At 39.5% G+C, this 19184-nt stretch overlaps 5 protein-coding genes across 8 annotated transcripts; 2 read left to right on the forward strand and 3 right to left on the reverse strand.

The window, feature by feature from the left end:
• Positions 1-262: 262 nt before the first annotated feature.
• Positions 263-8426, forward strand: LOC132788698 (roquin-1). 3 transcript variants are annotated; one of them, XR_009632644.1, is made up of 5 exons: positions 263-381; positions 1302-1464; positions 1521-4073; positions 4137-4547; positions 5045-8426. XR_009632644.1 is itself a non-coding variant. In XM_060796219.1 (4 exons), exons 2-4 carry the CDS (start codon positions 1303-1305, stop codon positions 4428-4430), a joined length of 3009 nt encoding a protein of 1002 aa, XP_060652202.1. In that variant the 5' UTR covers positions 263-381; position 1302; the 3' UTR covers positions 4431-8426. The 3 variants fall into 3 exon arrangements, 1 of the variants encoding a protein (XP_060652202.1); XR_009632645.1 differs by having other exon boundaries at positions 5907-8426; XM_060796219.1 differs by having other exon boundaries at positions 4137-8426.
• A 45-nt stretch (positions 8427-8471) lies between these two features.
• LOC132788699 (alcohol dehydrogenase 1-like) lies at positions 8472-10227 on the reverse strand. Of its 2 annotated transcripts, XM_060796220.1 has the most exons (4): positions 9498-10227; positions 9206-9433; positions 8978-9151; positions 8475-8909 (listed from the first exon to the last, which is right to left on the reverse strand). In XM_060796220.1, the coding sequence occupies exons 1-4, from the start codon at positions 9588-9590 to the stop codon at positions 8628-8630; spliced, it is 777 nt and encodes a 258-aa protein (XP_060652203.1). In that variant the 5' UTR covers positions 9591-10227; the 3' UTR covers positions 8475-8627. The 2 variants fall into 2 exon arrangements, with proteins under 2 accessions (XP_060652204.1, XP_060652203.1); XM_060796221.1 differs by lacking the exon at positions 9498-10227 and having other exon boundaries at positions 8472-8909; positions 8978-9134; positions 9206-9331.
• Positions 10228-11270: 1043 nt separating this feature from the next.
• Positions 11271-12365, reverse strand: LOC132788700 (alcohol dehydrogenase-like). Its single transcript, XM_060796222.1, has 4 exons — positions 12202-12365; positions 11910-12137; positions 11685-11858; positions 11271-11626 (listed from the first exon to the last, which is right to left on the reverse strand). Exons 1-4 carry the CDS (start codon positions 12292-12294, stop codon positions 11348-11350), a joined length of 774 nt encoding a protein of 257 aa, XP_060652205.1. The 5' UTR covers positions 12295-12365; the 3' UTR covers positions 11271-11347.
• A 1468-nt stretch (positions 12366-13833) lies between these two features.
• On the forward strand, positions 13834-15082 carry LOC132790719 (putative uncharacterized protein DDB_G0271606). The gene has a single exon (XM_060799365.1). It carries the CDS (start codon positions 13895-13897, stop codon positions 14939-14941), a length of 1047 nt encoding a protein of 348 aa, XP_060655348.1. The 5' UTR covers positions 13834-13894; the 3' UTR covers positions 14942-15082.
• A 993-nt stretch (positions 15083-16075) lies between these two features.
• LOC132788272 (uncharacterized) lies at positions 16076-19184 on the reverse strand. Its single transcript, XM_060795605.1, has 2 exons — positions 18334-19184; positions 16076-16939 (listed from the first exon to the last, which is right to left on the reverse strand). The coding sequence occupies exons 1-2, from the start codon at positions 19039-19041 to the stop codon at positions 16163-16165; spliced, it is 1485 nt and encodes a 494-aa protein (XP_060651588.1). The 5' UTR covers positions 19042-19184; the 3' UTR covers positions 16076-16162.

The raw sequence follows: 19184 nt of genomic DNA on the forward strand, positions 1-19184 counted from the left end.
CTGATAAGCCGATTGTTCGATACTATCGACAAAAGTGTCTAGAGTTACCATCAGCTGACTTGTGCTCAGGCATTTCGTTTAAAATTATAATTTTGAGGAGCTAAAAGGAAGTTAAACATATAAACTGCGTGATGTAAATACCTATAAGCAAAAAGTAGTCAAAATTATTTTGTTCTTCTTAAGTATTTCTTCATTTTCCAAAATTTTGTAACCAATTTCTCATTTGGTATATTGGGTATATTTCACGACATTAAATGGAATATTTTTAAATCGCAGTTGCGGTCACCCTGATCTACTCCCCATTTTTACAAAAAGCCAAATGAAAATTAAAATAAAAACTTCGTACCTTTAATTTAATGCAATAATATGTGCAATTTGAAGGTGAGTTGACAATAACAAAACAGTGCTTAAGTGAAACAGTGCATAAACAAAAACAAATTGTTGAAAATCGAGTGAAAAGTGAAACGTAACACTGCCTCTCCAGTCTTTTTGTCGTTTGTCTTGTCATTATTTCTCGGAACGGGGGCTCGAGCTCCCCTTCCTCCTCTCTCCTGCTGCGTAGGCTCTCTCAAGGACCGTCTGTTATATATAATAGGCACATACGACATTTTAACGGGATTTCTGAAATATTACTGAGAGGGAGTTAGGGGGGCAAACAACTACAAAAAAGTGTCTTTGTTTGGAAGAAAAAGAAAGCAGACGGGAGACGTTGATGACGTTGAAACAATGTTCAAATTTCTCTCTTCATTGTAGCAATTGTCGTTAATATATGGGGGCCATATAATCGCGATATTTCTATAGAGTCATATATGAGTGTGCACATTTTTGTATATAATGAAGGTGCTTTACAAAAAAAAATAAAAAATAAAAATAAAGACTTCCAATTGCCCCCCATATGTAGTAATGTATGCGCCGTACATAAGTATGTGGCAAGCACACATACTGTGGCAATATGGTTGTGTATAAATACCAACGAACACAGATGCAACACATGCATATGTATACATCTATTCAACACTCACACACACACACACGCTGACTTGTATTTGATGTGTATGTGTGAACGACAGCTGACGTTGTTGGGGTATCGGTGGGGGTATCGGTTGGAGTATCGTTAGTGTTTATCGTTGGGCTATCGTTAATCGTAAAACAAGTTAAAAAGCGCAACGTTCTCTTCCTATATACAAACTGCTGCACACATACGGAAATATCTATGAATATGTGTGTGTATAGGAATTTATATGAATGTGATTGACTTCAATATGTGTTGTGTTGTTGTTCTTGTGCTACAATTATTGCAGCATGCCGATACAGGCGCCCTCATGGACAGACTTTCTGAACTGTCCCATCTGCTGCAATGAGTTTGCAGCCAGTCAGCGTGTACCGATCAGCCTGGGATGTGGTCACACGATATGCAAGCTATGCCTGACCACGCTCTACAATCGCCAATGTCCCTTCGATCAGGTGAGTAACCTCTTTCTATGCTTTATTTATGCTTATTAATTTGAACTTTAATGCAGACATTGATTGTAACGGAGATCGACAACTTGCCCATTAACTATGCACTGCTGCAGCTGGTGGGAAGTGGAAATGGAGGTGGCGGCGTGGCAGGAGGCAAGGCAGTGGCCAGCAAGGACTCGGAGCTGGCCGATCTGGCACCAAGTGTACAGAAACTGCAGCCCGAACAACTCAAATGCTATAAGCTGGGCAAGAAATGCATCGAAGATCTGGCACTGCACCTCAAATCATTTCTCAATCTAAACAGCAGCAATCTGCTGACAAGACCCATGCAGCGCAAACTCGTCACTCTGGTCAATTGTCAGCTGATGGAGGAAGAGGGTCGTGTGCGTGCTTTACGCGCTGCTCGCTCGCTAGGCGAACGAACGGTGACCGAACTGATACTGCAGCATCAGAATCCCCAGCAGCTCAGCTCCAATCTGTGGGCAGCAGTGCGTACACGCGGCTGCCAATTCCTGGGCCCAGCGATGCAGGAGGAAGTGTTAAAGCTGGTCTTGCTGGCACTGGAAGAGGGCTCGGCATTGTCGCGCAAGGTGCTGGTTATGTTTGTGGTGCAACGGCTGGAGCCACACTTTCCACAGGCCTCGAAGACGAGCATCGGCCATGTGGTGCAGTTGTTGTATCGCGCCAGCTGCTTTAAGGTGTCCAAACGCGAGGCGGACTCCTCGCTGATGCAGCTGAAGGAAGAGTTTCGCACCTACGATGCGTTGAGGCGAGAGCATGATGCACAAATTGTGCAAATTGCCACCGAAGCGGGATTGCGCATAGCCCCCGAGCAATGGTCGTCGCTGTTGTACGGCGACATTGCGCACAAGTCGCACATGCAAAGCATCATCGACAAGCTGCAGACACCATCATCGTTTGCACAGTCGGTGCAGGAGCTGGTCATAGCGCTGCAACGCACCAGCGATCCGGCCAAATTGTCGCAACTGCACAATCATCTGCAGTACTTAGCCAGCATTGATCCTTGTGTGGAGACAGCTCCCTGGGAGGATGTGTCCAAGGCGCTGGACGCTGTGCGGCATGCGGTCATGGGACTGGTCCACTTCCTGCAGCATCACGGCGTACGCAAGCCGCAGGACAGCAGTTTGGCTAGCGGCTCAACGAACAGCAACAACACCAAGTACAAGATCAGTCTGTGTCGCGATCTCAACGTGCGTCGTGTGTGTCCACGAGGCGCCAGCTGCACATTCGCCCACTCCCAGGAGGAAGTCGAACGCTATCGTGCACGCAATCGCGGCAAACACATCAAATCGCCCATGCCGATGGCCATGCCGAATATGCCGGTCAACAACAATGGCAAGAAGTCGTTGCCCATGGGCAACGAAGTGCAGCAGCAGCAGCAACAACAACAGCAGCAGCCCCCACCGCCACATGCGGGCCCAATGATGCCCATATCGCCCATACGCTATATGCAAGCATCCGCACCACCGCCACCGCATAGGGGCTACTTGGAGCCTTTGCCACCAGCCGTCGCACACAATCTGTCGCCAAGCGGTGTGCATGGCCAGCTCATGCATCCACATCACAGTCCCATTGCTCGACAACAGCAACAACAACAGCAGCAGCAGCACACGGCTTTGAATGGTCTCTTGGTTGCGCCACCTGGACGCTATGAGCCACGCTTTAACTTTGGCCCGGCGCCAACGCAGCCACGAAATGCAGCACGCGACTATGCTGGCAATGCGGCAGGTGCTGCTGGCGTGCAACGTAACCCACCGAATTACAACAGCAACAACAACAACAACAGCAATAGCAGTCAACTACAACACAATCATGCCAAAAGCTTTTGCAGCATGCTTCCAACGGATGTCTATCATTCGTCCTTCTTTGGCAACACCAACACCATCAACAACAACAACAACAATAACGATGCGCAAGCGAATAGCAAAGAACAGCCACCCACAAAGCTGGGGCAACATTTAGCCGCTGGCGGTAATCCTGGAAATCCCTGGGAGCATACGTATATGCAACAGCAGCTAGCGACGCTAACGTCGTCGACGTCGTCGTCGTCGTCGTCCAGCAAGAACCCCAATCGACCGGGCATGTCGACCATTTTACCCGCAACAGCTGATACCTCATTTTACGAAAAGAAACCGCCGAGTAATGTTAACATAGACCTGGAGCTGGTGAAGCCCATGGGCGATAGTGGAGCAACCAATCCAGATGCGATGCCGCTGCCGCTGTTCAGGTCCAACCACAACACTAGTAACAACAGTGGCAACAACAACAACACCAACACCAGCAACAATAGTAGTAACAACAACAACAGCAACAATAATAATAGCTCTCTCATATTCTGGAGTGCACACAATAAGGATTCGGCCAACTTTGTGCGCTCCGATTCGATACTGGATGACGATGCGTCACCCTATGAAGTTCCCTCTGGCTCATCGATGCACAGTCGCTACGGTCCCATTTGTCCCAAACGCTCGACGAGCAATTGGAACAATTGGATGATGGAGAACGATGTGAAAATCGGCGATAATGCCGTTGCATTCAATGACAGGCTGAAAACCGAGCACAATGACAATGTCAATCCAAATGCCAATAAGGTAAGTGTTTGAGGTAGTTTTTAGGTGCAACCTGTTGACACCATTTCAATGTATAATCCACAGAATTCAGCTGGGGTGTTCATCTGGAATGATTTGAACGCGAATGCGACGAGTCCATCGAGCAATTACTGGAGCAACAACACAAGTGATGCAGATGCAGCCGGAGTTGCAGCGAGTGCAAGCCAAGGCGAAAGACTGAAACATCACCTGATCCTGGATAGAAAGCCACAGCTGCTGTCCGAGGACAGTTTCGAGGGTGGCATCGATAGCGGCATGATGAGCGAGTTGGAAAAGAATCTGGTTGACATTGTTGAGGTCTGGTCGAATCCAGATGACAGCGGCATTAAGTTGGATTAAATTTGCGACCGCAGAGAACCAGAGCCAGGGAACTAACTCATCGAACTCACAGTTTGAGGAGGAAACATAATGCAATCATTTTACAGTTGTGTCCACAATTTGAAGGACACTTTAGAGGTTTGTACACCGCACAGCTTAAAATTCTAGAATTTCAAGTAACCTACAATTAGTAAAAATATTTAAAGCTTGATCGATATTGGATCGTAAAAAGAACTTATAAAAAAGAAAAACAACAAAAAAAAATGGGGTTTGGGAAACTAGAAACTATTATATAATTGTCTATATAAAATGTTGTCATCGATATAACTTATCTTATATGTTAGTTGTTCTATTTAAATTGATGTTCGGGCCGAACCGAATTAGTCCGTGTTATATTTCAATTTTTTGGGGTTTCTTTCTTAGCTTGATCTGTTCCGATTTATAACAGATCCACAACTCGTACATAGTAAATATAGAAATATATATATATGTAAAATATATATATGAAATGGATGTCTAAACTAGCCACGACCTTTTAGCACAACAAACAATAAAATAAATAGTTGATAGTTATTTCAAATTGATATATATATATATATATATAATATAATTATGTCTATGCATAATTTCAATAGGTGTTGGGCGATCTTCAGGAAAACAAATATTTATGATCACAAACTTTTTCAATTTGCGTCCGTTCAAACAAAAAAAAAAGAAGAAAAAAAAAGATATGCTAAAAGAGAATTACGTTCAGGGGTCCCTAGCAAGATCAACAGCAAGACTATAGATCTATATAGATCTTTAGATCGATAAGAGATGTATTGAATTGAATGATGATAATGATGGAGCAGTCAATGTCAACCGATTAAAGACAACTCGACTTGATATCTATTAAGGGTAAAGCTATGTCTGAAAATTGTACTAGAATTGAAATGCCAAAATGCTATTACCATCTGTAATTGTAAGACCCCATAAAACTACATAATGCTGATAATGTATGTAGTCTCTCAGTGGGTCGGTTCGTGATTTTTACTTGCAGCAGCAAAATGCTGATCCGATTGAAAACTTAAAACAATATTTTGTGTGTGTTTAAAAAATATTTATATACATATATATATCTTCTTTTTTTAATTTGTATTTTTTTTTTTTTAAATTATTAACTTTTTCAAATCAAAACACTATTTTTATATATACACTCAAAAACAAAAACAAGTTGAAAGATGACAAAAAAGCGAAAATATAAGAAAGATAACAAATATGTATGTAATAGGAAGTTTTGGGGTAAAAAGTGTGGCCCGCACCTTGGGCGAGGGGGACCCACATACGTTTGATAATTTATATGTGTATGTGGATGAATGTTTATATTTCTTAAAGAAATTTTAATAACGCTATTGTGCGATGTTGTTAACTATTGTACTATATTATTAAATTTATTGAAAATAAATTAAAATCATGTCCCTTTTCGTTGTACTCGTATTCGTACTCGTACTCGTTTAGTGTAAAGCGATGATGACACGACGACGACGATCCGAAAGGCTTCTAAACATGCATAAAGCCCTACTATATATAGATACTATATGAAAATGAAAAAAAAAAAAACAAAAACAACAAAAAACTAAATATGTATATGTAAATGTATGTATGTGCGTATGTAATACATGCGCTATATATTTTAATTGATATATTAATATTATATATTAATGTCAGATGATCCCCCATGTTTGCTTTCGATTCAAATGCAATTTAACAATGGATTTTTTTTCGTAATATTTGAGCAAAAGTCAAGAACCCATCATACCTATTATATTCGTCATTAGATTGAAGATCGTTTGTTTATAACTGATTGATCAGTGAATAATGAAAAGAAATGAAATGTGTTTCGTTAAACCGATAGATGTAAATTAATTTCTCAGTTGTTAATGCGAAGTCGAAAACCAAGTTTAGTTAATGAAAAGCAATGCATACATATGTGAGATGTATGTTTTTCCTATATATGATGCATTAAATGTATGTAATAACTATGTATACTTAAGCAACAAACAAAAACAACTAACTGATTAACGATAGAGAAATGCGAATGAGATTTGTGTATTTGTAATTTGATTTTACACTCATTTGCCACGCTCCCCATGCCCACGCATCACCTCAATTGAAATCAAAACCAAATTAGTCAATCAATCAATCAGTCAATCGAGCACCCATCAATCCTTAATCCGCAACGTACCCAGCGTACTTAAAAGACACCACACTCGGTATTCGGGGCATAAACTGGACGTGGTGCAGTTTTAGTCTAAACCCAATGGGTTCATAACTCTCGTTGTTGAGTTGAGTTTTGTAATCTTATAATTATAGAAATTGTAAAAACATACTACATATAATATGCAAACTAGGTATGATAATTGAAAGCAATTTTCAAGCTTCTGAAATCCGTTCGTTTTATTGCCGCGAGCAAAAGCATCTAAACAATTTTTTGATTATATTGTATCTTATCTAAATATACACAAAAAAATATCATATTTTATTTATATGTATTATGCGTATTTTTTGTATTATTACTAAAAATGTTAATCTTAAGCAATTTTCGAGTTCTGTTAACCCCAAACAACAAACAATTTAATTTATTTTATTTTTGCCAATAAATTTTTTTCAATTGAATTTATGTTTATATTGTTTTATTTTATGATTATGATTTTTATTTACTCCCTTCTTCATCCTCATAAATTTCAACGTATATTGTGAACATATCAGAGCCGAAACCTAGATACTTACATGATACCACCACCCAAAATGAAGAAACCACCCGAAAGTTAGCTATGATTAAGAAAACTAAAACAGTAACTAGTTACAGACAATCTTAATAGTATGTATATTAATAATATGTCTCTAAACAAAAAAACTAACAGATAAATGTACATGTAAATAGATATGGCCTATGGTATTTGATAGTCGCTTCTGTTCCTTGTGACCTAGGGTTAGTGAGAACACGTCATAAAAACACGTTTTTGCGATTAATTCTAGTACAGTAATAAATGTCTGCATCCAAACTTTTTGCAATAGTTACAGTAAACGTAATAAACTTAATAATGATAACAACTATCTAAAGTGCTTCATAAGTAGCTGCAAATCGAGCGCTTCTTTCAATTGGCCAAGTGACTTACAATAGTTTATCTCTCATATGATATCTATATAATTATACAACAAAAATATATCTTCCATCTTAACGCATCAAATGTGTTATGGCGAGGACAATACAAATACAGAAACCAAACAAAAAATAGAACTAAAAATACTAAAAAAAAAATGAAGAACTTTCAATTATTATTTCCATTCTCAATTAAATTCTAATAATGTCTTTGGCACAATCCATTTTGGAATACGCTCAGCTCAGCTCTATCAAAATAAGTCCCTAAAATAATGATGATGATGATGGTGTGAAAATGTCCATTCGAATGTATTTGAATATGTACAAAACTAATGAAATATAATTCATTCAGCGTGAAATTTATTGTGTGTTATTAGTTGGAGATTCTTAAATTGTGATGATGTGAAATTTACAGTTAACATATGAGAACTACTCCCAGTTTAATGGGAAAAACAAACAAATGTCTTTATATTTCCATAGATATGTATTATTATGATAATCTTAACTAACAAAACTAATGTATACACACACACACACACATACACATAAGACACTCAGACACACTCAGAGCATACATAATAATATTCGAACAAAAATATTGTTTCTAAAACTAGCCAATAATGTTAATCAAGGAACTTGCTCGCACAGAATCCGGGGTATCTGCATCTATAAGATACTTTGTCTTGTTTGTTACTGTTCGATTGACAAGAGTTACTTGAATTATGTATGTACTACTTTTGTGTGTGCTGAATTTTCTTAAAACTAACAAAGCTAAAAACCAAAAAAGAAAAACAAATTAATTATAAATGTATTAGAAAATTGATAAATCTAATGTGTGTGTGAGAATTCTCAATAAAAGTTATTAAACAGATAAAGGTTTACTTTTATTTGTATTTTTTCTTCTTTTTTGATATAAAGTCATTTAGTTAGTATATATTCTTATAATTAACGGAATGCTCATTGAAGCTGGAAGTAAGTATATGTATAAGAAATATATAATGCTATTTTTATAATGTCTAAGCATGGTTGCGGGAAAAGATTATTATAGAATTCTAAGGCAATTCGTATATTTAAAACTATGAATCCATGGGGGGTATCCACATCACAGGAAACTCGATTTCTTTAAGCTCACCTACGTCTAGAAGCCAAGCTGATCCATTTTTAGCCTGCTGAACGACTTTGACAATGTTCTTTGCACAAACTTGGACTGATTGACGCTTCATTTTGTTAGCATCAAGTTCTGGGGGTATGTCAAATTTATATATAGTCCGATCCTCCATATTATTGATCAAAGTAGTTGCCGTCATGCCCGGGCAAACAGTCACAAAACTGACGCCAGAGGATGCGAAAAAAGGACCCTTAAACAATAGAAGATAGTTAAGATTAGTATAAATAATATCAAAGAACTTTAAAGTAGAATATTCACCGCAAGACAGCGAGTAAAAGCCGTAACTCCGTGCTTAGATGCCGAATAGACTGACATAATGGGAGTTGGTTCTATTCCAGCCACCGATGAGATGTTCACAATCATGCCACCCCGACCCCCCTTGGACTTGTCCATGTGCTCAAGGGCTATCAGGCAGCTGTTGATAACGCCCAGCTGCAAGTCAAGATCACTTCAAAATGTGTTGAAATCTATTTTTTGATTGCTTACCAAATTTATTTGTAGAGTCAACACAATTCGTCGATCATCTAAGAATCCCATGCCATTAATAACGAGATCAAAATGCCCCAAACGTTCTTTAGCCACCTTGTAAGCTTCCTCAATTTGAGATTTTTCCGTAATGTCCACTTTTTGGTAGAATATTTTAGTATTCGGATATTTCAGCTGCCATTGCGTCAAAATTTTTTCGTTCAACGTCAAGTCGAATATAGCCAACGCCTAAGGTAATCAGAAAGCTAGTTAAAGAAACTAATATCTTGTAAATTGTTGGCCAAAAACTTACCTGCAATCGATGCTCGAGAATTTCGTTGCATGTTTTTTCGCCTATGCCGCCGAATCCACCAAGGTAAACCACATTTTTGCCAGCCAAATTCATATTTTAATTGCCTAACGCTGCACCTTAGAGCATCGACTGATTCCAACTAACTAATGATTGCGACTACTAAAAACTATTCACATTGTTTGGAGTGTTCGATTTTTAGGCGATAACACGTAAAACTTATAAGTAAACTAAATTGTTGTTTGCAAATATTGTCATATTGTCAGTAATAAAAAAGTCAAGCCCCTCCTATTGTAAGTTTGCATGCTTTTATGACACTAAGTGATAAGATTTTTTCTGAAGTAGGTTTCTTATCATCACTAAACATTTGTTTCTTATCAGCACTTGTAAAATAATTCATTTTCGTTGATATAATCTCATTTATTCTTAAGTAATATAAACTATAAATTTCATATATGTATTTGTTGAGGCAGTCAAATGAATTTAGGTAAAGAATTGACGTAATTTCTTTCTCAAGAAAGTTATGAAAAGCAGCACTAAAAGAACAAACACAAAAACTGCAACCGATTGTGCTCGACTATAAGATGCCCGATGTCGATTTCTGTACATTGTTAGCGTTTTATTTGCGGTTGCGAAATACGAATTATATTAATATACGAATTGTTTATAATATTTCTAGTTGTAGCGGCCGACGATCACAACGAAATTTTAGTGACTTTGCATTGACATTGAAAATGGATTGCAGCAAAAATGTCACATCGAAAGCAAACGAAGAAGAATTCGTAATTATCTTAATAAGATAATTTAAGAGAGTGATTGCACAGTTACAGCAAAGCTTGGTTCGTGCTGAGCTTAGTGAGTACAGTGGGTAACGCTAATAAAATAAGCCATAAAATACATCCCAAGAATGTGCTTATAATGTTATATTAATACTATCTTTATTGCAAGTGTTAGTTTATTTTTTAGGTTCGTTCAGTGTTTAATGTTGGTAACTGGCAAACGCTATAAAGCCGATATCTCAGTTATTATCTTGGCTGGGCCTTTGAAATTTTTATACCCGTTAGCCATAGGACAGAACTTTTTGTACGTAACAGGCCGGAGGACACATCTCTTCATAAAGCCTATATATTCTTTATCAGCGTCAGCAGCAGAGACGATATAGCCATCTCCGTCTGTCTGTCCATATCAATCACTGGATCACAGAAACTATAAAACGTAGAGACATAATTTCTTTTGACATCACTTGTTATATCAATATACATATTGGTATATTTCAGTATTTGTTCGGTATATTAATTTTGTATATTTAAATGGTAATACCGCATTGTTTCGCGTTTAATAAGAACGGATAGTGGGTATCTTCCACTACCCTCGTCTGTAGATAGTGAATACTGAAGCCATTTGTATGAAAACATTGTCCTTAACCTTAAAGCTAAAGTGCGATAACACTATTTACCGCAGCTGACAATATAAATAACTAATAATTTTCTAAAAAATGTTTGTATTTATAAAAACATATTTTTATACAGGTGCTAAAATAATTTTGGATCAAAATTTGTAGTGTGATAAAGCCCTCTTTAAAGAGTTAATGTTTAGATAACATTATGATTTCACTATATTTTTATTGAATACTAATGTAAGTACCCATTTCAACTAGTGTCATTTGAGCATAGTTGTGAATATTGATTATCGTGGTTTCAATGCACGTTACACAATAATTTGTGGTTGATTATAACATACTGCTGAGTTGAGTCACAGTTTAGAACAATTAACAAGTCTACAATATAGATAAACTTTATTAAAAAACAACAATAACCGATGCTTAATATTAAAACAGATTTGGTTATACTTAGTTATTGTTCAAGCTGGGGTATCCACATCACGGGAAACTCGATCTCTTTAATCTCACCCACGTCCAGCAACCAAGCTGTGCCATTTTGGGCCTTTTCAATGACCTTTACAAAGTTCTCGGCACAAACTTGAGGTGGCTGACGCTTTGCTTTCCTCAAGGCCATTGGAGTCTCGAATTTGAATGTGATCTTATCAGCGAGGTCGTTGAGCAACGGAGTCTCAGTGAAGCCAGGACAGATGGTGACAAAGGCGACGCCCATGATGTCAAAATAGGGAGGATGCTAAAGAGAGAAGAAGATAATTAGTAAACCGGATTAGATATATAGAATTAAGACCTACCGCAAGACAGCGAGTAAAAGTTGTCACTCCATGCTTGGCTGCCGAATAGACGGACATTAATGGAGTTGGTTGGATTCCCGCCACCGAGGAGATGTTCACGATCATGCCTCCCTTTCCGCCCTTTGACTTATCCATGTATTCGAGAGCAATCAGACAACTGTTTATCACACCCATCTGCAAAGAATCGTTGAATATCTGAGCTTATATCACACTGTGTTTATCTACCAAATTGATCTGAATAGTGAGATCAATATGTCGATCATCCATCAGTCCCATGCCATTCACCACCAGATCCAAATGTCCTAAACGCTCCACAGCCTCCTTATAGGCAGCCTCGATGTCTGATCTTTGGGTAATGTCCACTTTCAGATAAAATATCTTGGTGTTGGGAAATTTGGATTGCCATGTAGTCAAGATCTCTTCGTTCAGCGTCAGATCGAATATGGCCAACGCCTAAGACAACAAACCCAAGAGTTGGTTAAACAAATCGTTTGATTTGGACAAAAAAAAAACTTACCTGTAGTTGGCGCTCGAGCAGTTCGCTGCATGTTTTTTGGCCTATGCCGCCAAAGCCACCGAGGTAAACCACATTTTTGCCAGCCAAATCCATTGCCAATTAACAATTCTACTCTGTGTGCTTGCTTGCTTAACGTTGCAGCTTAGTTTTTCAACTGATCAGTGTGGTCTCAACTTTTGCTGGCCGACGGCAATGTTTATCAGTTATTCACTCTTTTGAGAATTCATGATTAAAGCATAAGAGAGCAATTCTCTGTGTTTTAAGAGCTTGCGCTTTTATTGAGGCTTGACAAACTAACGTTTATCGCCTTGCACTTTGGAGCTAAGTGATTTGAAATCGAGGTTGTTGTCTTCTTTGGGTTCATCTGCTTTCTGAGAGATCATTTAACATTCAGAGTTAAAAGAAATGGGAAGAGAGACGTGACTGTCTAATTTGTAACACCTGCTAATGCCTCAATCGCTCTTAACTTTCACTTTGTTTTGATTGAAACTGAGCATTCGATTATTAGAACATGAGATTAGATGAGACCCCCTCGATGTTTTTATATGGTATTATTATTATTTTGAGATTAGATTTAGCGCGTTGAACCTTGAAGCTCTGGCATAAACATTAGGTTATTAGGCCTAGAGATAAGATTTTATTTATAATACTTTTGTTTACAATATTATTGTTTGCTTATAATAATATAATTAGTGCTTAAGATTATGTTAATTGTGTAAATGAGTTCAACACATTTATATTTTTGGGGAAATTTGTCTTAAACACCTCCTTTAAAATTCACCACTTTTAATTCAGTTCTAGAACTTTATAGTATCACTATATAGAAAATGAAAATATCAAATGGAAATTCTGTGTTATTTTTGGCACTTGCGACATTTTATAATAATGATATTCATATTATTTATTTGATGTTTGATGTTTCTTTATAATATGATGTGATTATTTATTTGTCCTTTTATTTCCTTTCTTTTTTTTATAGTATATGAAAATATATAATATAATATATATGTAATATGATGTTTATTGAAATCATATAAAAAACTAAATTTTAAGGAGTTTAGCCATTCTTTTTCACAGATAAATATGATTTGGTTTTTAGTCAGTTTACTGACGTTTATTTACATAATTTTTATTCACCATAAACGTTATCTAATTACTTCTGGGATACCGGATATAACAATTACCACAAATGCAACAATTACTTATCTTCACTCCCTTTAGATAGGTGTTAAATGACACTTAAGTGCTTCCCGTCTTTTTTGCACGTCTTATCGACAGCATCGGTAATTTCCATTTGAAGTTATTCCAGTTTCGAGTCGCTGCATTTGCCACCGGAACTCGCAAAATGTGAAGCCAACCAAGAGGCTTTGCAACTCGCAAGTGCGTGGGCTAATTGCGTAATGGCTGCGATCGCATCGAATGGGATCGGGTATCGATATCCATGTGCAAAGCAATATCAATATTAAGTTCACACTAGAAGTATTACAACACAGCGTGGTTAGGTTGGGTCTCTATGGCGGTTGTAAATCGATCTGCGATTCCACTGAATTCGATTTTGATTTCGAGGTCATTGCGCAGATTTCTTGGGTTACCAACTGGGTGTTTGATTGGTATAAATAGTCAAAGCTGTGCCAACTGCAGCATCAGTTCAAGCCCATTGTTCACTTAACCCACATAGAAACATCAATTAAGGATGCACTGCCTCATTTTGTACCTCACTACTGCTGCCGCTTTATTGACGGTCACATCCGGTGCTGGCATTCGACCTCTGCTCAGCATTTCCCGCGCCGATAATTTGCGGGATCTGCCGAGGATTACGATTACGCAAGCGGAGCCATTGAGACGCGGCTACCAAGAGCAGGATACGGCACGTGCCTTCTACTCCTATGGCTACAGCGATGAGAATGCAGCCAGAGCGGAGTACACGACACAGGACGGCTCCTCCCGTGGTTTCTACTCCTATGTAGATGCCAACGGGAAGTTGCAGACGGTTAAATACGAGGCTGGCGGACGTCAAGGCTTCAAAGCAGAAGGCAGCAATCTGCCTCAGGCCCCGGTTGATGACAAGAAGCCGCCACTGCCAGTCACTGATACGCTAGAGGTGCAGCAGGCACGTCAGGCTCATCTGGATGCAGTGCGTGAGGCCGAAGAAGAGGCACGACGTGAAGAGGTGCAACAACTGACGGAACAACAACAACAGCAGCAAAGTGCTGTGAGTGAACGCACGTTGAGTGATGAGGATGCTGACATCTTGGAGCGAGTGCGTGCTGAGCTCACCTCCATGCTGGCAGATAGACAACGCGACGAGAGCCGTTTGGATGAGCAACAGACGCGCAAACAAGATTCGGCCACCTCCAACGCCGCTGCTCAGAACGAGGCAAATGAGGAGGAACGAGATGCGGATGCTCGTGAAGAGCAACGAGAAGAGCAGCCAAGGCAACAACAGCTCCCCCCTCGTGATCAGCGTCTGCAGGATGGCAACGATGGCAATGATCTGCGACTGCGAACTGTTTACACTCTAGCTGACATCAGTTCGAGCAGCTATCTGAAGCTGAGTGATCTGGAGGATCGTCTGGACAGGAATAGCCAGGAATTGCGTGTGCCAATTGGCGCCTACTATTCATATTCTTCACCCAATGCCAAGTACAGCGTGACCACGCCCACTGAAGTGAGAACTCTGCGACCCATTGCTCTCAGTCGCAGTTTGTTGCTCAGCAAACAGAATCAGAACCAGAACTAGACTTGGACCTGGACCTGGGAGTGAAAGAGGAGACGGGAATGGAAACTGAAACTGGAGTTATTTGATTTGGATGATGAGATTGGAACATTGTTGTCGTAGTTTTAAGAATAAATGCAATCTGTGCACTACTGTGCCTAAATCTTCGATTTGTTTTGGGAAAGGTTAATAGAAAAGCGGTCGTCAATCAGAAATCAATCAATTATTAATGAGTGATTTGCTAAAGCGGGCATAGGGTAGAATTCATCTTTGCAGTCATCATATATCGCATATCGTTTATCAGTCATTCAATCAACCAAAAGTCAATCAATTTGTTAAATGATTTAGTATTAGCTAAAGAAAATAAACAATGGTCCATCAACGAAACAACAGAAGCAAATAAATCAATCGGGCTATGATTCAATTTATCTGCCAACTGCTTCGCTAAACAAATTGGGAATCAATCAGGCAAAGCTTTTCTCAAAAGTTCAATGAATATATTATCAATCATTCTACGCATCACTTAATCAAGTAGAGAATGTGTAAATGCATAAACAAGACATCATGGTTGTGGCCCTACGAATATTCCAGTGGTCAGACAATCAATCAATCATATTTAAATAACATCATATTAAATTATATTTTGCTTAACTAAAATGAAAACATCACAAAAACGTAAGTTTATCAACCACTGATCAATTGATCAGTCAATCACCTAGTCAATCAATGAAAATTGTTATAAACTAATCGCAACTGAGTATGCGGAAACATGCCAGACTGCGAAATACAACAATAAATTACTCAATCAATAAGTTAGTCAATCAATCAATCAACCAATAAATTAATCAACCTATCAATCACCACTGAAAAGAACAACATTCTTATTCATACGCTCAGCAGGCCGAAAAGAGCAACAATGAATAAATAATTGATCAATCAATCATCCAGTCAATCAAAGACAAGAATCGCAGAGTAATCGCGAGTGAGTGCCCAGAAAGAATCAATAATTAGTCAGGTCAATCAACTAATAATTTCATCATTCCGCCAATTTTCAATAAAAATAATACTTCAACAAACAGATAAAACCGCAACTAATCATTCAATCTAATCCAATTAATCTCTCAATCACCCAGTCAATCAATGAAAATAATCGCAGAGTAATCGTTCAAAAACATTCTTATTTATTTGCTCACCAGCTAGCGAAACACAACAATCAATCAATCAATTAGTAAACCAGTCAATCAATCAAGCAGTTGGCAAATAGTCTCTGGCGGGTGAACGCAGCAGATGATTGTACTTGTAGATGAAACCATTGGCTGGCTGATAGACGTAGATCGGCTGGGAGAGTATTGTGTTAGTGTTCGGCAGTATTTGTTGGGCTGACTTAGCCAGCTGATTGCGTCGCTTCTCCGCCTCGAAGCGCTTGAAGAACGCAATCTTAGCGGCAGCTACTTCGGGTGTATCCTGCACAGACGTTGACGTTGTTGATTGACCGCCAGCTAGACGCAGCTTGGCTTCTGCATGGGCAGCCAAGTGCTGAGCACGCAACGCAGCCACCTCGGGTGTCTCCTCATTGGGTCGCTGCTCTAGAGTGCTGGCCGTGACATGGAAGCCAGTTGAATCAGCCTTGTAGTCGACTGTTTGCTGCTTGCCCGTGGCATCCACATAGGAATACGAACCATGTGTAACGCCATCTGCAGTGCGTGTCTCGTGCTTGGAATAGAGAGGAGCCGTATAGCCATAAGTGTACTGTCCATGCTCATCCTGGGTGTGGTATTGACTAATTGTGCCGGCAGCTGGTGGAGCGCCATATTCCAGCAAAGCGTTGCCATGCACCAAAGGCACAATTAACAGGCAAAGGCAGAGATTGACGTTGAGGAACTGCATCTTGAGTTGGAATGGTTTTTTGAATTGTATTGATGATGATGATGATGGGGCTTCCTTTTGTGTGGCGCTGCTAGTGTCGTCGACTCTAGTACTCGCTCTAGAGAACTCTGTGCTTGCCTCTGCTGGCGGTTCTCCCTTTTATAGTAGTAGCACAATTACCACAGCCACAGACTTGACCGAGGCGCCTCCTTGGCTCTGTCGCCAGTTGCCAGTTGCCAAAAAAACAAAATATCGTGCGTTCTCGGGAAGGTCGTCCAGTTTACTTTCATATTCCCTGTTCACTTATTGTTGCAGTTGCAGGCTGCGACTTCAACTGTTGCTTGCCTCTTCCTCTTGCTCTGTTTGTACATAAATATTTTCTCGATTTCAACAAGTTAAGCATAAATTTTTACACAAAAGCCGCAATTTGTTTTCATCTGTCAGTGAATCCCCCCACCACCATCATCCCGCCTTCATCTCTGGCATTCCTCGTCGGCAGCCAAGAACTTAATCAGGCCAGGTTTTGTGGCACGTCTTCGTCGTGAGGTCAAGGAACCATTTGGGGCATGCTACCCATGTTACATGCCTCATACATACTTATCGTTGCTTGCATACACGTTGTTTATGCCGCTATTAAATTTAATTGAAATCAAAACTTCGCAATGCATTTATGAAATTTCGATCAGCTTCTGGCAGAAACACAGAGACTTCGAATCACTTAGCAGAGACTTTGGAATAACATCTATTGGGAACTACTACAGTTAACAGTACAAGTAAAGTTTCATTTGGAATCCTAAAGGATTACAAGAATTGAGATGCCTTTGTTGAGAACTTAAATCGGTAATAAAGAAGGCCCAGAATATCGACTGCTATATTTTTAATTTCATATTTCATAATCAACGTGTTCATTTAAAGATTCATGTAATTGAAACAATAAGTAAGGGGTAACACTTGCCCTTGTTTTGTATATGTGTTTTAGAAGAGAAGAATTTGGAGTAAATTAATGAAATTGGGGTATGTTGTAAAACCTATATTTAAAAGTAAGAAAAAGTAAAAGTAAGATAGTTAAGCTGTCTTTTAATTGCTTAAACTCTTCATTAGCGTTACCCCTTAATAGTAAAAATTTTTCAAGCAAGGAACCTAGCAATAAATTGTACTTTAAACCTTCAAAGGATTTAATAAACAAAATCCGAAACTTCGATATTTCGAAGTCTTCAAGATGAACACTTCAATTTGTTTTTCTTCTCTTTTTGCTGGTTTTAAGATGCCTTGACTTTAATTAATATTTTTAAATAGTAAAAATCAGTCTTAACGAAATACTCTCTAGTTCCTCTAGAACAATCTCGTGAACTGTTTTCCCAAATTAATTAAAAAGGTTGCATTAGATTAAAATTAAAACTAACACTATTTCTAAATCACTTGCGTCACATTCTATAGAGAGGAAGCCTTCCTTGAGTCGAAAAATAAATATCGAAAAGTTGAAACAATCTCAGTGCCAATCAGTTTTATTTTTGCTCTAAAGGAATGTTTACAAAAACCTCAATTTAATAATAAAAGCGTGGACTGTAGAAGCGTGGCACGGTGTAGCCATAGACCGAAGGCACAGGCACAATGACATGAGAGCTGCGTGCAACCGGGACAGCATTGCCGCTGAGCAGCTCATTGCGCAGCGTTTCGGATGCAACTCGCTTCAGATGATTGGACTTGGCAGCTGCCACCTCGGCGGTGTCGGCAACGGGACGCGGCAACTCGACTTCTGACTGGGATGGACTTGACTGTTGCTGTTGAGCTTGAGCGAGACGCAGACGCGCCTCTTCGTGAGCGGCGAAATGCGATTGACGAGCTGCGGTCACCTCGATGGAATCAGCAGGAACATCAGCAGCCGGAGCTGGAGCCACATCATTAGCACTTCGGCCTTCGCTTGCGATTGGTTGCACGGCACGTGGTAAGTTGGTGGCCGAGACATGGAAACCCTCACCGTCGGCTGTGTACTCCACAGTCTGCAGCTTGCCGGTGGCATCGCGATAGCTGTAGGTGCCACGTGTAGTGCCATCCAGACCGCGTATCTCCTGCTTGCTGGAGTGAGGCTCGGCATAGCCATATGCATACTGACCCAATGCATCCTGGGTTAGATACTGCTGCTGTGTGGGCGTAATCAATGCTGATCCCTGGGCCGTATACAGATACGGATAGTTGGCATAGAGCGCCAGGCCATTGGTCAGCGCCAAGCAGGTGGCAAACACAATCAAAAGTTGCATCTTGTTGTTGATGTTGCAAATGGAAACGCTACGTCTAGCACAGAGTTGTGTGTCTAGGGCACTCGCCTCGTGATTTGATTCTGTCTTTGGCTGGGCAGCAACACGTCCTTTTATACCCAGCCAAAAGTGGGAGACGCTCTGAT

The sequence above is a fragment of the Drosophila nasuta genome, chromosome 3, assembly GCF_023558535.2.
Source record: "Drosophila nasuta strain 15112-1781.00 chromosome 3, ASM2355853v1, whole genome shotgun sequence".
Taxonomy (NCBI): domain Eukaryota; kingdom Metazoa; phylum Arthropoda; class Insecta; order Diptera; family Drosophilidae; genus Drosophila; species Drosophila nasuta.

What these genes read in the sequence shown, in the direction of transcription:
- LOC132790719 (XM_060799365.1), top strand. Translation starts at nt 13,895, where the DNA reads ATGCACTGCCTCATTTTGTACCTCACTACTGCTGCCGCTTTATTGACG.
- LOC132788272 (XM_060795605.1), bottom strand. Translation starts at nt 19,041, where the DNA reads ATGCAACTTTTGATTGTGTTTGCCACCTGCTTGGCGCTGACCAATGGC. An exon ending in TCTACAGTCCACGCTTTTAT is followed by an intron (nt 16,940 to 18,333) that starts TATTAAATTGAG and finishes CTACTATAAAAG; the next exon opens with GGAGAACCGCCAGCAGAGGC.
- LOC132788698 (XM_060796219.1), top strand. Translation starts at nt 1,303, where the DNA reads ATGCCGATACAGGCGCCCTCATGGACAGACTTTCTGAACTGTCCCATC. An exon ending in GCCAATGTCCCTTCGATCAG is followed by an intron (nt 1,465 to 1,520) that starts GTGAGTAACCTC and finishes ACTTTAATGCAG; the next exon opens with ACATTGATTGTAACGGAGAT. An exon ending in TCAATCCAAATGCCAATAAG is followed by an intron (nt 4,074 to 4,136) that starts GTAAGTGTTTGA and finishes TATAATCCACAG; the next exon opens with AATTCAGCTGGGGTGTTCAT.
- LOC132788700 (XM_060796222.1), bottom strand. Translation starts at nt 12,294, where the DNA reads ATGGATTTGGCTGGCAAAAATGTGGTTTACCTCGGTGGCTTTGGCGGC. An exon ending in TCACTATTCAGATCAATTTG is followed by an intron (nt 11,859 to 11,909) that starts GTAGATAAACAC and finishes GATTCTTTGCAG; the next exon opens with ATGGGTGTGATAAACAGTTG. An exon ending in CTTTTACTCGCTGTCTTGCG is followed by an intron (nt 11,627 to 11,684) that starts GTAGGTCTTAAT and finishes TTCTCTCTTTAG; the next exon opens with CATCCTCCCTATTTTGACAT.
- LOC132788699 (XM_060796220.1), bottom strand. Translation starts at nt 9,590, where the DNA reads ATGAATTTGGCTGGCAAAAATGTGGTTTACCTTGGTGGATTCGGCGGC. An exon ending in TTCTCGAGCATCGATTGCAG is followed by an intron (nt 9,434 to 9,497) that starts GTAAGTTTTTGG and finishes TGATTACCTTAG; the next exon opens with GCGTTGGCTATATTCGACTT. An exon ending in TGACTCTACAAATAAATTTG is followed by an intron (nt 9,152 to 9,205) that starts GTAAGCAATCAA and finishes CTTGACTTGCAG; the next exon opens with CTGGGCGTTATCAACAGCTG.